The sequence below is a fragment of the Podarcis bocagei genome, assembly GCF_964188305.1.
Source record: "Podarcis bocagei genome assembly, chromosome: 11".
Classification (NCBI taxonomy): domain Eukaryota; kingdom Metazoa; phylum Chordata; class Lepidosauria; order Squamata; family Lacertidae; genus Podarcis; species Podarcis bocagei.
In genome coordinates this window covers 502,960-520,752 of record NC_138136.1, presented here as the reverse complement: position 1 = coordinate 520,752, position 17,793 = coordinate 502,960, and the positions used below count along the sequence as shown (strand labels likewise).

General features: G+C 45.0%; 2 protein-coding genes across 5 annotated transcripts in view; both read left to right on the top strand.

The window, feature by feature from the left end:
* Positions 1–5,088, top strand: part of DOCK8 (dedicator of cytokinesis 8) — a 158,952-nt gene extending 153,864 nt beyond the window's left edge. For all 4 annotated transcript variants that reach the window (XM_081213510.1, XM_081213509.1, XM_081213508.1 and 1 more), the window contains 5 exons: positions 886–1,122; positions 1,474–1,617; positions 2,883–2,989; positions 3,273–3,443; positions 3,823–5,088. In XM_081213510.1, coding sequence (XP_081069636.1) covers positions 886–1,122; positions 1,474–1,617; positions 2,883–2,989; positions 3,273–3,443; positions 3,823–3,883 — 720 coding nt within the window. In that variant the 3' untranslated portion in view covers positions 3,884–5,088. The remainder of the gene's footprint in view (positions 1–885; positions 1,123–1,473; positions 1,618–2,882; positions 2,990–3,272; positions 3,444–3,822) is intronic.
* Positions 5,089–7,264: 2,176 nt separating this feature from the next.
* LOC308597800 (indoleamine 2,3-dioxygenase 2-like) lies at positions 7,265–14,594 on the top strand. The gene is made up of 3 exons (XM_081213940.1): positions 7,265–7,341; positions 12,866–13,014; positions 14,114–14,594. The coding sequence occupies exons 1-3, from the start codon at positions 7,322–7,324 to the stop codon at positions 14,464–14,466; spliced, it is 522 nt and encodes a 173-aa protein (XP_081070066.1). The 5' UTR covers positions 7,265–7,321; the 3' UTR covers positions 14,467–14,594.
* The last annotated feature ends 3,199 nt before the right edge of the window (positions 14,595–17,793 follow it).

Here is a 17,793-nt window from a genome sequence, read left to right as displayed (position 1 = left end):
GTGACGGATGAACTAAAAATACCTACAGTCTGTCAATATATATGTCCAGTTCTTTAGAACCTAGATGCACATTATACACAGTTCATATGGCAAACTTCTCTGCATAGGTGTAGCCAGAGGGTGCCGCTCCCTCCCCAATTAAGTAAATACATAAAAACACTTAATTAAATAGCTAGATAGCTAGCTAGGTTCTGCCCCCTGCTAACAAAAGTAATACCCTGCAAATAAATAAATAAATAAATAAATAAATAAATAAATAAATAAATAAATAAATAAATAAATAAATCCTGGCTACACCCGTTCTTCTCTGCTTGTGTATAATAAAGAAGACCTGGCTCCTTCTATACACTGTCCCAGCTGACAGAGGCTATTGTCCAGTCATTCCTGGGAAAACCTTTTGTCTTCTGTTGTTTGCCTCGAACTCTTTATCTTCCCTTAACCCCACAATATTTTTATGAGGGGGAGAAGAAACCAGGTTGCAATATAGGGTGCTGTCCTCAGATAGGTCGGTATTCCTCCCACCTCCTCCAACAAGCAGAGCTTGTGCAAATCAGCTTTAGAGCATTTAGCCCTGGCAGTTGGAGAAGCTGTCCTGTTTGGCTTTGGAAAGACAAGCTCCCGCTGGAAACAAGTTGCCTTGCTTGCTCTCAGTTTGGTGCACAAGTGATTACGATGCCAGAGGGAAAATCAAGGGGCAAGCCAGCACTTCAAGCTTCTTTGCTTATAGGGACTGTTTGTAGAAGGATACCTTCATCTAAACATCTTATGTTTGTTGTGTGAGTAGTATAATATGTCTCTCAGTTGCAGGTTCAGCTTCATGCTTAAATAATTTTTATTGACATAAGCTTACATATAAAACATTTTTCCATTTCCCCGTCTTTCCAGGCCTACATACAAATTACCTTTGTGGAACCCTATTTTGATGACTATGAGATGAAAGACAGAGTGACCCATTTTGAGAAAAACTTCAACCTCCGACGATTTATGTATACCACCCCTTTCACTCGGGATGGACGGCCACGAGGAGAACTGAGTGAGCAGTATAAGAGGAAGACCATTTTGACCACAATGCATGCTTTCCCCTACATCAAAACTAGAATCAATGTCATTCAAAAGGAGGAGGTAATGTCTGCTTCCAAAGCAATAGAACTAAAATAAAATGTGCAGTAGTACTGAGACAAAATATTAAATCACAAAAAACTGAGCTACAGCATGCGGGACTGGACACTCTTAAAATTGTCATTTCTGCTTTCCCTACTCTTCTTTCATTTAAGCTGTCTGATGGGAGTGGTTCATTTAACTCCCTCCCATTTAACTCTTTTGCCAGTCTTTTATCAAGTGGCAGAGAGTGGAAAGACCATGCTATCTACTTTTGGCTTAAAAAACAACCACATAAAAACAGCTTGTCATCCTTGTGGCAACTGTTATTTGCAGTTTCTTTGTTGCAACATATCTGTCCCTCTGTAATTTCAGTTTGTTTTGATGCCAATTGAAGTAGCTATTGAAGACATGCAAAAGAAAACGCTTGAACTGGCTGTTGCCACCAGACAGGTGCCACCAGATCCCAAAATGCTGCAGATGGTGCTTCAAGGTTCTGTAGGGGCCACAGTAAATCAGGTATATTGTCAGAATATTGTTGATTCTTCTTCTTTTCTTCTCTCTGCTTAGCCATGTTAGCGGCATAAACAAAACATTAAAATGGCACACACCTACACCTATTAATGGTGTAGATTAATCCTCCTATTAAAGGAGTCTGACATCTCCTTGTCACTAATGCCCCTTCCGATCGTCAGGAGGAGGGGGGGTTGCGGGATCACGACCCCGCCCACACTCGCTCTCGCGAGGCTGGCGCCAGCCTCGCGGGAGGCAGGAATTCCCCCAATTAGCATACCCTGTGGCGCCAGCCAATCGGCTGGCGGCAGGGGCGGGCCTTCGTAAGGCCACTTAAGGTCGGGGCAGCCCTTGGCTCGCCCCTTTCTACCCCTGGAGACCACGCGGTTTCCCACCCACCCGCCCTTTAGGTTTGCCACTGACCTTGCTATGGGCTTCGGCTGGTCGCCGCAAGGGGCCTGGTAGGAGTTTTTCCATTTGGCTAATTGGCTGGTTTTGTGAGCCACTTGGTTTTTTCGCCTACCTCGTAGCAAATCGTCACAACTCCCTCGGTTTTGGCGGTAGGCATTGGCCGGGGTATTGTCATGCAGATGAGGTTGGGGGGGAGGAACGCCATCACCTCCCCCAATGCTTGAAGGGTAGTTTGTTAAAGGACTCCGAGGGGCGACGCCTTGTCCAAAACCTACGGAGGCTAGGGCCTAAAGCGCGCCCCCGAGCGGTAACCCCTCGGGGAGCGCCTAGGGATATGCATCTCGGGTTGCTCCCCCTGTTGGTGTTTAACCCTTCCCGGTTAGACCGGATAGTCAGTTAGAGGCCAATGCCTAAAGCCAATACCCTTCTTTCCTGTAATCAATAAAGTTGTGGCCATTTTCGCCCATTAACCTAAAACTCTGTGTCCGTTGTCTTCATTTATTCCACTGTGGGGGGGGAGGGAATAGCCACGCAATCCCAGTGACTTCTTAGGCCCAACATGAAAACTGCAGCCCAATCATCCTATAATACCTAGATTTCCCTCTCCAGGGGATAGAGAAAGCTGGGTGTCCAAAGGCATTTTCTTACCAATTCCTGTTTTTGAGTACTGTCCCACTGAAATCCTCTCCTACTCCCTCCTGTTGCAACTGAGTTGCCCTGAAAGTTGTGCCTTCCTGAAATCTGACTAGATTTTTTGCCATTTATTGGGTTTTACATGATAGTAATTCTGGTTGATACCTGGTCATCCGTTTCCTCATGAAATATGCTTTATGTAATACAATTTTATGTTCTTCCATAAGGGACCACTAGAAGTAGCTCAAGTGTTCCTGGCTGAAATTCCAGAGGATCCAAAACTTTATCGACATCACAACAAGCTGAGGTTATGCTTCAAAGAATTCATAATGAGGTGAGTAACGTGGCAAAGTAAAATCTGTGTCGGCACATTCTTGTGCGTTAGGTGGCTTCACAGCAAAGATTACACAAATTACACAATCCCCACTGTAGCATGGAATGCAGCCTCTGATCAAATTATTGTCCCATTGGACACTAAATTGATCCTGGTAACGACTAAAAAGTAACTCCAAATCTTCATGTTCAGTCCCAGCCAATAATGAAACTTTATGCACGTGGTCCAATACTGTGCGGTTATATTAATCAGCAAAATTGTTTTCTTCATTTTTTGGGAACAGATGTGGTGAAGCAGTGGAGAAAAATAAATGTCTGATTACTGCTGACCAAAGGGAATATCAACAAGAACTGAAAAAGAACTACAACAAGTTGAAAGAGAACCTCAGACCAATGATTGAGAGGAAGATCCCAGAGCTGTATAAACCTATTGTGAAAGTTAACAGTATTTCAAGGTATAAGAAACTCCCTTTCCCCCACACGCCCAATAACCATAGCAAAATACAGCATAGGACGGGGGTAGCCAGTGTGGTTCACTCCAGATGATGAGTGAACCAGTTATCATGAGTCCAACAACATTTGGAGGGAACCACCTTGGCTAACCAAAATCTGAAGGCAATTCTGTATCAAAATTTAGTGTCTAATGTTTTACGATTTTTTTTGTGCTGTAAGCCGCCCACAGTGGCTGGGGAAACCCAGCCAGATGGATGGGGTATATTATTATTATTATTATTATTATTATTATTATTATTATTATTATTATTACTACTACTACTACTTACTTACTTACTTGTCCAGCCATTTCTATTCTCATTTTCTTCTTATTTATTTTAGGGGCTCTTTCCTTAATTCTAGTTTTAGGAAATATGAAAATCTGCCTCCACAGAACAGTTAAAAGCAGCTTCATGAAAAGGAGCTATCTACTTGCAGTGGATCAAATACAAGAGGATATGCAAATGCTGTTCCAAATCGTAAAATTTCCCCACAATTTCTCATGAACACATTTTGGAAAGATTGCTTTCTGTACAAGACTCAACAAGGAAGAGTTATAACTCATCACATCTTCTAAGGGAGTGGGTATTGAAACTAGTTGCAGAAAAACAAATATTTTATTATAAATTGACATGGATATTTGCTCACACAGAGAAAAGAGTTTTGTGTTTTCTCCAATATTCTAAAGGCCAGTTCACAATATTGCATTGTCAACAGATGAAACTTCATCTGTGGATGTTTTATCATACTAAGCTCATGGAAATGTTCCTGAATGTAACCCAAAGCCCCTTCTGACCAATCATGGATTTGCATCAATGTTACATAAGCACATTCACCAAGCAGCAGATACGAACAGTTAATCAAAACAAGTCAACCCAAGTTTTAGGCACATTTCAATCACATTTATTGTAATAAGAAACTTACAGACATTTGTAAGTAGATTCCAACTTACATAAAATTATTGTTGTTTGAATCGGAATAATCTTACTGCTTGATGGAAAGCATTGTAATGTATCTGGTAAAAACTTTTCTCATGGAAGTGGATGTTGTTATGCTTTTAACAAGTAGGATCACATATTACTCTGCAATATTTAAATCTCATTGGATGGAGGCCACACAAATGCAAAATGGAGACCACTCAGGTGTGACCAATATTCAAATGCTACTATCCTTTTACTGTGGAAGTTATATTTCTTCCTGTGGGCTCCAGAGATGCATTCTAGTTAGAATGTTTTATTATTGTAATTATAACTATAATTGTTATTTAAAACAATTTTATTTCTTCTAATACTTGAAATACAGTGTGTGTTCCTGATGACCTGACTTGTATTTTTGCTTCATGTTGGGTGGGACTCATTTCCTTCACGAGAGGCAAGGTAAAATGTTCACGTGAAATGTTCACACTTTGGAGAGTATTGTGGGAACTTTTAGCACTTAGCAGTTCTTTTGTTCTTAAAGGCCTAAAATTAATCTATGAAATAAAAAAATATAAAAAATACTGTATTAACAGAAAAAACCATTTTATTTCGAGTTCAAACATTACTTTGTTTTTCTCTCTCTTCCAAACACCATGCTTGAAAAAGTTAGAAATAAAGATTAATGTGCAAAGTGTTGTTTAAGTGATCCTGATTGTACATTATGGAGATTACTCAGTGTTAAATAGATTTATAATTGTTAGGAAGCTGATAGTACAACGTATATTTCTTTGCTTCTTTGGAGTTAGTTGTAAAAATGGATTATTTATTTTTGTGGTATGTGCCCAGGAGGTTTTAAGAAAAGGCAAGGCTTGGAGGGAGGGCATTTAGTGTTCCAGATCAATTCTAACAGGGAACTGACACTGAACCATTTGTGTACCATTTGCTTTAATTGCAAAGTACAGCATGTATACTTTTTGCTCTCCAAACGTTTTCCAAGTAGGAGTAGAGGATAAGCAGGGGTACACTCTTGAGAAAATCCGCACTCTAGAAACAGCCACACATGCTGCTCTTATTTCTTTATGCATTTGATTCCATTTATGCATCATTTCCTGTAAAATAAGTTGAGGTGAGTCCACAGTGAAAACATCAAGGATAACTTTTTATTTCATTTATGAATTGCTTCCCACAAGGCATCTTGAAATTATTTAAAATGCAATAAAAGCATATGCAAAACAATTGTATGCATTGTATAAAAGCGGCTAAAACATTAAAAACATTAAAACAACAACACATACATAAAATCAATTCTAATCCATTACAGATACTAACTGGGATAAAAAATCTCAACCTAAAAGCTTGTTGAAAGAGGAATGTCTTTAACAGGCCCCAAAAGACTGGCGAATGCCACTGGATTCTTCCTCTTCCCTGCTGGAAAGGGGAGTGGAAAATTTCATACCAGTGGCCTTAGTGACTCCAAACATCCAAATCACTGAATTTATTTATTTTTTAATTTATTTTTATTAATTTTCCATTAAGAACCTCTAATTTATAACAAATCAAATCATAATCCAATTCAAAAATTAAAATTAAATTAAAAAACAACCAAATTACAATCCAAATTGTTAATTATTAAATTTCACATGGACTTCCCATATTCTGGACCTCTGAAGAACTCACCTCAGATAGTTATATTTCTGCCCTCTTGTTGTTTTCATATTTTCCACATTCTGATCTTAAACTCTCAAAGTCCTCAGTCCCTGGCTGATCGATTCTCAGTCATGTTAAACAATCATGTTAAACATATCCAGTTTAATTTATGTATGTGTATGTCCTGCCGCCCGCCCTCTCCGTCCATGGCTGAACTAGGTTTACCTCAGGGTGCAGACAGCGAGGCTCTGGATTGGCTACAGGAACTTCCTGCAGCCAATCCGGAGCCACGCCAGTGTTGCCGTCCACCCAGAAGCCGTCCCAGCGTCACAGAAGTCAGTCCCCGCGTGGTGAGGCATCTGCACCACGCAGGGACTGACCGAGCATGCGGCAGAGTCCGCAGGCCAGATTTACAAGCCTGGGGGGGCACATCCAGCCCCCAGGCCTTAGTTTGCCAACCCCTACTCTGGACTAACTCAGAAAGCAGGCAGGTGGGGGCTGACAGAAATTATTGGGAGGGTGCCCCATTAGCCCTATAGGGTTATGTAGTTTTCTCTGCTGGAGAAAATGACACATCCAATGATAGCTGCAGCTGCCAAGAAGGGGGTTGGCTAAGGGTGGAGAAGCAGAGGAAGCTGTTGAGGAAGAACTGTTTCTCAGTGATAAAGCATCTACTTTGCCTGCAGATGGTCCCAGGTTCAATCCCAGGTAGGGCTAAGAAAGACTTCTGTCCGAAACCTTAGAGAGCCACTGTCAGTGTAGATAAATAATGGTCAATGTGTGCCAATGGTCTGACTTTGTGTAAGGATCCTATGCTCTTTTATTCTTACTCTTCCCCAATAGTGCTCAGTATCATCTACATTAACTGGCAGCATCTCTCCAGGGTTCCAGAAAGGAGACATTCCCAACTCTTGCTGGAAATGGAGTCCATGACCTTTTGCACACTCAGCCAGTGCTCTACCATTGGGCCTCAGTCCTCTGCCTTTAAGAGAAACAGAACTGTCTCCCAGCGACAGTTCCACATTGCTTGGCAAAAATTCTCAGAATGCTGCAAGGTCTTCCAAGCTGTTGAAAAGGAGCGGGTTTTTCAGCTTGCATTTTTCTTTCTTCTGTATGTGTGTGATCATTTTAATAAAACAACTGCCTAAAAATTGAGCCTTGCTGATCTCCAGAGTCGCACCTAACATCTGGCAGGGGCAGGTGGCAAATGAGCCTGCATACAGCTTGAGTCCTAAGTGAGCCCAATCCTCATTTCTATCTAAAGCACATTTCCTGCAATGTGTCACCAAGCAGAGAGGTATGAAAGCTTTGCAATTCACATCTGTTGCAGCCAGAGAATGCTCTGAAACTCTGCTAATCAGGGTTGCAACTAGGGGCTGGCTCCTTTGCAGATATAGTGGATGTTATTATTAATATTGCTGTTGTTATTTCATTTATGGGAGAAGATGCAACTCTGAAGAAGTTGCACATTTTCTATTTGCATTGAGACAGAATGCTGTGCCTTGTCAGGGAGATCCAGAACGCGAAGTTTATTTTATGCTTTTACTCATTGAGGTTTTATTCTGGGTTTTGTGCATTCATTTTTTCCGTTCTATTTTATTTTAACATTACATAACTTTGTTAAAAGAGGAACATGCCCCCTCCTTTTAAAGGGGCATGTCGCGATCTGCCAGTGAAAACTGGAAATTTAACTTAGTTTAGGTTGTAGTTGGGGAAACCTTGGCCCTCTGGATGTCTCTGAACTACAACTCTTGTGAGCCCTAGGAAGCATGGCCAATAGGATGATGGGAGTCGTAGTTCAGCAACATTTGGAGGGGCAAAGGTTTGTTTGGATCTCGGGTAACTTCATGTTATACTTTCATAGCGGCAAACTTTTGTTTTGTAATGGTCTGATACATATAAACAAATCTACTATACTACTAATTACTACCATACTATTTTTACATAAAAAAGAAAATCTACATTTGTCTCTTCCACAAGTCTCCCAATAAATTTAGAATCATAGAATCATAGAATCATAGAGTTGGAAGAGACCACAAGGGCCATCGAGTCCAACCCCCTGCCAAGCAGGAAACACCATCAGAGCACTCCTGACATATGGTTGTCAAGCCTCTGCTTAAAGACCTCCAAAGTAGGAGACTCCACCACACTCCTTGGCAGCAAATTCCACTGTCAAACAGCTCTTACTGTCAGGAAGTTCTTCCTAATGTTTAGGTGGAATCTTCTTTCTTGTAGTTTGGATCCATTGCTCCGTGTCCGCTTCTCTGGAGCAGCAGAAAACAACCTTTCTCCCTCCTCTATATGACATCATTTTATATATTTGAACATGGCTATCATATCACCCCTTAACCTCCTCTTCTCCAGGCTAAACATGCCCAGCTCCCTTAGCCGTTCCTCATAAGGCATCGTTTCCAGGCCTTTGACCATTTTGGTTGCCCTCCTCTGGACACGTTCCAGTTTGTCAGTGTCCTCCTTGAACTGTGGTGCCCAGAACTGGACACAGTACTCCAGGTAAGGTCTGACCAGAGCAGAATACAGTGGCAGTATTACTTCCCTTGATCTAGATGCTATACTCCTATTGATGCAGCCCAGAATTGCATTGGCTTTTTTAGCTGCCGCGTCACACTGTTGGCTCATGTCAAGTTTGTGGTTAACCAAGACTCCTAGATCCTTTTCACATGTACTGATCTCAAGCCAGGTGTCCCCCATCTTGTATTTGTGCCTCTCTCTTTTTTTTGCCCAAGTGCAATACTTTACATTTCTCCCTGTTAAAGTTCATCTTGTTTGTTTTGGCCCAGTTCTCTAATCTGTCAAGGTCGTTTTGAAGTGTGATCCTGTCCTCTGGGGTGTTAGCCACCCCTCCCAGTTTGGTGTCATCTGCAAATTTGATCAGGATGCCCTTGAGTCCATCATCCAAGTCGTTGATAAACATGCTGAATAAGACCGGGCCCAAGACAGAACCCTGTGGCACCCCACTAGTCACTCTTCTCCAGGATGAAGAGGAACCATTGATGAGCACCCTTTGGGTTCGGTCAGTCAGCCATTTACAAATCCACTGAGTGGTAGCATAGTCAAGACCGCATTTTACCAGCTTCTTTACAAGAATATCATGGGGCACCTTGTCGAATGCCTTGCTGAAATCAAGGTAGGCTACATCCACTGCGTTCCCTTCATCTACCAGGCTTGTAATTCTGTCAAAAAACGAGATCAGGTTATTCTGACATGACTTATTTTTCAGAAATCCATGCTGACTATTGGTGATCACAGCATTCCTTTCTAGGTGCTCACAGACTGTTTGCTTCATGATCTGCTCCAGAATCTTCCCTGGTATTGATGTCAGACTGACTGGGCGGTAATTATTTGGGTCCTCTCTTTTCCCCTTTTTAAAAATAGGGACAACATTTGCCCTCCTCCAGTCTGCCGGGACTTCGCCTGTTCTCCAGGAATTCTCAAAGATGACTGCCAGTGGTTCTGAGATCACATCTGCCAGTTCTTTTAATACTCTTGGATGCAGTTCATCTGGCCCTGGAGACTTGAATACATCTAAACTAGCCAAGTATTCTTGTACTATCTCCTTAGTTATTCTGGGCTGTGTTTCCTCTGCTGAATCATTTGCTCCAAATTCTTCAGGTCGGGCATTGTTTTCTTTATCGGAGAAGACTGAGGCAAAGAAGGCATTGAGGAGTTCAGCCCTTTCTGTGTCCCCTGTTTGCATTTCACCATCTTCTCCTCTGAGTAACCCCACTGTTTCTTTGTTCTTCCTTTTGCTACGGACATACCCATAAAAGCCTTTTTTGTTGCTTTTAACCTCTCTAGCAAGCCTGAGTTCATTCTGTGCTTTAGCTTTTCTGACTTGGTGTCTACATGTGCTGGCTATTTGTTTGAATTCCTCTTTGGTGGTTTTCCCCCTTTTCCATTTTTTGTACACATCCTTTTTTAATCTTAACTCAGTTAAAAGTTCTTTAGATAGCCACCCTGGCTTCTTTAGGCACTTTCCATGTTTCCGTCTCATTGGTATTGCCTGAAGTTGTGCTTTTACTATCTTCCTCTTAACAAACTCCCAGCCATCATGAACTCCCTTTCCTTTTAGTATTACTGTCCATGGGATCTCACCCAGCACTTCCCTAAGTTTTATGAAGTCTGCTTTCTTAAAGTAAAGAAATTGAGTCCTAGTATGCTTGGCTGCTCCTTTCCGCTGTATAGTAAACTTCAGAAGAGCATGATCACTCGCGCCTAATGATCCTTCCACTTCTACCCCACTAACCAGGTCATCAACATTGGTTAGGACCAGATCTAAAATGGCTGTTCCTCTTGTTGCTTCTCTCACTTTCTGGACAATGAAGTTGTCTGCAAGGCCAGTGAGGAATCTGTTTGACCTTATGCTCTTGGCTGAGTTTGACATCCAACAAATATCCGGGTAATTGAAGTCCCCCATTACTACTATGTCCCTTCCTTTTGCATGCTTGGCCATCTGTTCCAGGAAGGCATCATCTATGTCCTCCGTTTGGCTTGGGGATCTATAATAAACTCCCACAATGAGGTCACTGTTATTCTTCTCTCCCTTAATTTTGACCCAAATGCTCTCACTTTGGCTTTGAGGTTCTAAATCTTGGATCTCTTCACAGGTATACACATCCCTGACATATAACGCCACTCCTCCTCCTTTCTTGTCTGGTCTGTTTCTCTGAAATAGATTGTATCCCCCCATTATTACTTATCCCACCAGGTTTCAGTGATGCCTATTATGTCATATTTAGTTTGCTGTACCAAGAGCTCAAGCTCATCTTGTTTATTTCCCATGCTTTGCACATTAGTGTACAGACATTGAAGTCCATTAATCATTCCCCCGTGTCTCTTATTTAAGGATTTTTTCCTCCCACCACTAGGTCTGCGTGCTGTTTGCTCCATTTGGTCTATGACATTTGGATGATCATCTTCATCAATTGATAGACTCCTACCTTCAGGAGCACTGTCTTTGGGGAAAGCAACATCTGATTGGTTGAAAAAAAAATTTGATGTAAGAAAGAACCTTTTATTCTTGGTACTCCTTGTGCCTCTGATGGTTTCAGCTACAGGTTTATATTTCTGTAAATCTTGCAAGCCATGTGTGCCACACCTCTGGGTCTCTCATTTCTTATGATGGTACTCTCCACTTGTACCAATTGTAAATGTAACATTCCATGCCACCCTTGGTTTGGTTTGGTTTAGTTTTTATGTGTTGGTCTCATGGTCTCTATTGTGATATGGGTTATATAAACAAAGTGAAATATACTCAGAGTCGAGAGTGGAGTTTAATAAAAAATACTTTCGATAAAAGAATACTATTTTACTGACAGTACTATTACTACTATGGTCTAAACTACTGAGCCTCTTGGGCTTGCCGATCAGAAGGCTCCCAGTTTCTGCCAATCTAGCAGTTCAAAAGCACAGCAGCACAAGTAGATAAATAGGTGGTGGGAAGGTAAATGGTATTTCTGTGCACTCTGGCACCCATCATGGTGTCCTGTTGCACCAGAAGCAGTTTAGCCATGCTGGCACATGACCCGGAAAGCTGCTGTCTATGGACAAACACGGGCTCCCCCCCCAATGCTTTTCTTTATGTGCCCCCTTGCCCAGCTTGTCTGGAATTTTGGTTTGGGTTGCCATCAGTATGCTGATGACAGCCAACTCTACCTGTTGATGGACTGCCATCCTGGCTCGGCCCCAGACACACTGATCAGATGTTTGGAAGTTGTGGCTACATGGGAGCTGGTTGAAGTTAAATCCTTTGAAGACAAAAGTCCTTTGGCTGGGTTGGGACAATATGGGATGGGGGGGCAACTCCCATCCCTTGTGGGGGTGCAATTAGTGCCAGCGCCTTCCATCAAGAGTTTGGGTGTAATCTTCGATGCCTCCCTTTATATGGAGGCGCAGGTTGCAGCTATAACAAAGGCAGCATTTTTCCATCTCCGTCAAGCTAAGTCTCTCTCGCCCTGACCTCACCACTGTGACTGTCATCTCCAGGCTTGATTATTGTAACTCACTCTACATGGGGCTGCCCTTGAAACACCAGTGTGTGCAGAATGCCACGGTGAGACTCCTTACGGGGTTCTCGCCGCGGGAGCACATTCATCTGGTGCTATACCAGCTGCACTGGCTCCCAGTGGAGGACAGGATCAGGTTTAAACCTTTAAAGCCCTATATGGCCTAGGACAATTGTACCTATGTGACCACCTCTTCTGCTAACGGTCTGTTAACAACAACACTTTGAAAATCCCGGGCCCCAGGGAAATTACACTGGCCTTGACTAGAGCCAGGGCCTTTTCAGCCATGGCCCTGGCCTGGTGGAACGCTCTCCCACAAGAGACTAGGGCCCTGTGGGATTTGACATCTTTCCACAGGGCCTGCAAGATGGAGCTGTTCCGCCAGGCCTTTGGGCAGGATGCAGTTTAACTTAGGTACTTTCCTTTGTATAAAGCAAGCCTGAAAGAGGCCCCCAACCCGCTCACAGGTATGATCAGTGGAAACAGTTGGTCCTGGCAAGTATTAACCACTCTCAATTCCAACCTGATTCCACCTGCTCAGATTTTAACTTGTCTGAATTAATTATAAGGTGTATTTTAATTAATTGATGTCTATTTTTATGCATATTGTGTTGTTTTTATGATGTTAGCCGCTCTGAGCCCGGCCTCGGCTGGGGAGGGAGGGATACAAATAAAATTTATTATTATTATTATTATTACTACTACTATAATTACAATCTAGTATTATTACTACTGCTTATTGGATCTACCATGCAGCTCCTTGAGACGCAATCTCTCACTGCCTTTACTTCCTTTTAGATGGAAGGACAATCCTGCCCTGCCAGAAGGGCTGATCTATGAGGGTATCTCGGACAAGCCTCTGGTGTACCCTGGGGCGAGTGCAGCACAAAGCACCACACTGCACACCTTTGACGAACTTCTTGGAATCCAGCATTGTAGGGAAAGCAGTAAGTCTGTTGCTTTGATGAACTGGAGACATACATGCACTGCATGTGGTTTGTGTAGATGGCCTGTGGCAGGGCTGTCCCAAGACATTTTGGCAGCTGAAGTGAACCACAAAATGGTGCACCCCTGCCCCAGGGAAGAAGGAATGAGTGAATATCTAGATTGAGAACAAGAGGAGGGGGATCAAATCAGCCTTACCTGACAGTTGAAGTGGGACTCAAACTCCATCATGGGGTGGGAAGGGGCCCACTCTGAATCATGCCTATCAGGTGCAGAACCCAGAAGACCCCAGAGGACAGCCGCTGCCAGTTCCTTCCTAACTCTAACCCTAACCCTATTCACTGAGAGGCCACTGTAGAGGCGACACAGTAGAGGAGCCGTGGGTGCCCTGGTGTGCACGTGCTACATCACCCCACATAGCAAGCACATGCCAGGGGGCATGGAGATGTAGAGCGTTTCCCCCACAGCATTTGTGCGGAACCTGGTGATTGCGTGAGGCCCCAGGCACCTGCAGTTGTGGGGGCAGCCGGTACTGCTGGATGAAGGGCTGCCAAGGAAGCAACGGCTCCAGCCTCCAACACATGGCAGCAGGCAATGCATTCATGATCGGGAACCCTGGTTGCATGGAAACCCACATGTATAGGTGACCAGACTTCCCTTTTCAATATGCACAGTCAACATGCACCTTATAAGCACCCTTCAGATGCTGTAGACAACTCCCATCATCCCTAGCTCACATAGCCCAATGGTTAGGGATGATGGGAGTTGAAGTTCCAACTTTGGCTACCAATGTAGGAAAGGATCACAGAAAAGAGAGGAGACAAACACACAGACCTGTGGTCTGAAATGGTATAGTTCACCAGGTATGGTTTTATCATCCTGACCTTTATTTATTAATGGGATGGGGGAAATGTTGAGCCTGCAGACATTGTTGGACTCCCAACTCCCATGAGCCTAAGCAGCATGTCCAATGGGCAGAGATGATGGGAGCTGGAGCAACACCTCCATTCCTGCTGCATAACAGTACAATATTTATTTATTAACACACACACTGTTGAACTATTAATCCTACTCACTCATCTTCTCTGTGTCGTTTGCTAGCCACTTTTTTGCACAGAATGAGGGAGTACATGCCCCCTCACCATCAGGCCTTCTTTGAGGAAATCCAGTCCCTTCCCCCACTGAGGAGTCATGTGCTATCCTCTGGCAAGGAGAAGCTCTGTTCTGCATATAACATGTGTGTGGCAGCCCTTTCTGACTTGAGGACCTACCACATTGCCATGGTCACCAAGTACATCATTTCAGCAGCTCGCAACGCCAAAGCGAAGCCAAGTGAATCCACTTCTCCAAACCCGCCATCTTTCCTGGAAGAGAGAGGGACAGGTGGCTCCGGGGTTCTGAGCATTCTCAAGAGTGTCCGGAACACAACAAAAGAAGCAATTATAACTTTTTAAAAGCTTGCGCTTTTTCTGCGTTGAGGGTTAAGCTAGGATGGCCAATGACGTAGCACTACCCCAAAACAACAACAACAACAAAACCAAATTGGCACAAAATGTTTCTGTGCTCATTTATATGTATCGGTGGAAAGGTAGAAAGACTCTCCTCCCTGCAAGAGAGGGGAGTGGTTGTGGGCGGGAGCCCGGACTCCGCCCTGGCAGGGGCCTTAGCCCCTGCCCCTCCTTACCTGGCCGGCCGGCGCCCACGCCCACCGGGGGGCAGCCAACCAGGTGCCTCCGAAGGGCGTGTTCAGCAGCTTAATGCGGCGGCGCCGGCTTCTCCTCCCCCTCAGTCCTCGTCGACCCGCAGCGAGTCACTTAGTCGCCTACCTTTCGCACATTCGTACCGCACGTGCCCTGGCGGGTGAGACCGCTGCCATAAGTTATGATAAGAAGTTTCGGAGGAAGGCTTCCAGGATCCCATCAGCGCGCTGGGACCAGATTGAGAATGGCATCTGGTCAATTGCTGTGGGCCCATACGTGGAAAGGAGACCTGTAGAGCCCTTTAGATCGGCCGGGGCAGAACCCAGGAGGCGTAAGGTATGCTGGGAGTACAATAGGGGGTCATGCCAAAGGCCGGCTTGTAAATACCCGCACGAATGTGACAGGTGCGCCGGGGCTCATCCCGCAGCTTCTTGCTTTAAAGGGGGAAAGCAGCCCTTTCGTGGAGGCAGGGGGTTCCATCATCCCAGTTCCAGGGGAGCCCCCGCGTCCGGGAACAGAAGATAAGGCGGTTTCGGAATTAGCTTTCACCCCGATTAAGCTTGCCCCACTTTGCGATCTCCTATCCTACTACCCAGATAAACAGGCGGCTTCTTATCTTCGGGAGGGTTTTTCCAAAGGCTTTCGAATTCCGGTATCGGGTCCCTTGATAGCAAAAGATTCACCCAACCAGAAATCCGTTAGGGAGAGGCCGGAAATTGCCGAACGTAAGATAGCGAAAGAGGTTAACGCCGGAAGAGTAGCTGGCCCATTCAATAGTCCCCCAATACCAAATCTACATATATCACCGCTAGGAATAGTGCCCAAGAAAACCCCAGGAGAATTTAGGCTCATTCACAATCTCTCCTACCCAAAAGGGGGGGTCGGTGAATGATGCCATTCCAGCTGAGTTAAGTTCGGTGAAATATGCCACATTTGATTATGCAGTAAAACTAATTAGGCGCTTCGGTCAAGGAGCACTCTTAGCCAAGTGCGATATAGAATCGGCTTTTCGCCTTCTGCCTGTCCACCCCAACGATTTCTGGCTGCTGGGTTTCAAATTTCAGGAGAAGTATTATATTGACAAGGCTATGCCGATGGGCTGCTCTGTAGCTTGTTCGGCATTTGAATCATTTAGCACGTTCTTGGATTGGGCCATACGCTTTCGCACTAAAGGTACAGGGGTCACACACTACCTAGACGATTTCCTTTTCGTGGGAAAGCCAAACACCGGGGATTGCGCCTCTCTGCTTGAGGCCTTCTCAGCTCTGGCCCGAGACCTAGGTGTTCCCCTCGCAGCGGAAAAAACGGAAGGCCCTACTACGTGCCTCACGTATTTGGGCATTGAACTGGACACAGTTGCCCAATCATCCCGCTTACCGGGAGAAAAGATTGACACTCTTAAGGATTTAATTCAGGCTACCCTCTCACTTAGGAAAATCACCCTCAGACAAGTTCAATCCCTGTTAGGCCATTTCAATTTTGCCTGTAGAGTGGTTTCTCCGGGACGCCCTTTCTGCGCCCGACTAGCTAGGCTTTCGGCGGGTCTCAAGCATCCACACCACAGAGTCCGTCTCCCAAAGACAGTCAAGGCCGACCTGGAGGTTTGGGCGACATTTTTGGAAAACTATAATGGAGTGTCCCTGCGGCAGGATTTCCTTAACTTGTCCTCAGACTTTCAGGTCCAATCGGATGCTGCAGGCTCCCTGGGTTTCGGCTTGTACTTCAAGGGTCGATGGTGTGCTCAACACTGGCCAGCAGGCTGGCTAGGCAAGGGCATCACGCGGGATCTCACTTTTCTTGAGTTCTTTCCAATAGTAGTTGCTGTGCATATCTGGATGGAGGAGTTCCGAAATCGCAGAGTGTGCTTCAGAACCGACAACCTTGCAGTGGTGAACATTCTAGCGCGCCAGTCATCCCGGTCAGAGAGGGTCTCCTCCCTCCTGCGGTTGTTCGTCCTCCGGTGCCTTAAGTACAACATAGTTTTTTCAGCCAAATTCATACCAATAATGATATGTCAATAATGATATAGCCGATGCATTATCTCGCTTTCAGATGTCTCGCTTCCGGTCGCTGGCGCCTGGAGCACAGCTGTTGCCTGAACCCTTTCCGGAGCACCTGTGGAGCGTTGGAGACGCAAAGTGATTAAGGGAGTATTAGCGTCTGTTGCACCATCCACCCTCAGGTCTTACAAGAAGGCCTGGTGCGATTTCTTGGGCTTCAGGTCCGGGGCTTCGGGCACTTCGGCATATGCACCTCCCACCACAGATGACGTTCTTCAATACCTTTCACACCTTGATGACCTAGGACGTGCCCCCAAAACATTAAAAATACATGTAGCCGCCATTAGCTTCTTCGCTAAGGCCACGTTCTCCTTTGATCCATGCAGTGACTTCCTGGTCCGTAGGGCTATCGAAGGCTGGGGCAGGTTACAACCCCCTAGGGTTCTAGGCCGTAAGCCAATTTCTTATGGGTTGCTGTCACAAATTCGCAAAAAACTCCGATTAATTTGTTGGTCCCGATTTGAAGCCCGCCTCTTTTCTGCGGCATATGCCATCGCCTTTTTTGCCGCCCTAAGGGTGGGCGAGGTCGTAGCCGAGGGTAGCGCGACGGGTGTGTTGCGGGGCCTCCTTATGGAAGATGTACAGCTGTCCGAGGCGAGCATGGTAGTACGAATACGACAATCCAAAACCGACCAGGCCGGTAAGGGTGTCCTTCTAAAACTCACGGCTTCTGGGGGGCAAGGCCCTTGTCCAGTAAAGGACACCAGGCGCTATCTTTGCCTCAGACCACCTGGTCACGGTCCGCTTCTGATTCACGAGGACGGGTCCCCTCTATTGAGGCACCAATTCACCAGGGTTCTCCGCAAAGCTATTGAAGCTTGCGGTCTAGCTCCCAGGGATTATGCCGCCCACTCCTTTAGGATCGGTGCTGCCTCGACTGCCGCGCACTTGGGCTTACCTGCGGATAAGATTAAAGAAATGGGCCGGTGGAAATCCAACGCGTATAAGGGTTACATACGTTAGTCTGTGCACCGCTATACTGAATTCTACTTACCCGCTTCCCCCCTTTTCCTTTCCTTCT

Bases quoted from the DNA above. Each gene is read 5' to 3' on its own strand.
- LOC308597800 (XM_081213940.1), top strand. From the start codon at position 7,322: ATGTGTCACCAAGCAGAGAG. The intron at 7,342-12,865 runs GTATGAAAGCTT...ACTTCCTTTTAG, and splicing joins ATGTGTCACCAAGCAGAGAG to ATGGAAGGACAATCCTGCCC. The intron at 13,015-14,113 runs GTAAGTCTGTTG...GTCGTTTGCTAG, and splicing joins CCAGCATTGTAGGGAAAGCA to CCACTTTTTTGCACAGAATG.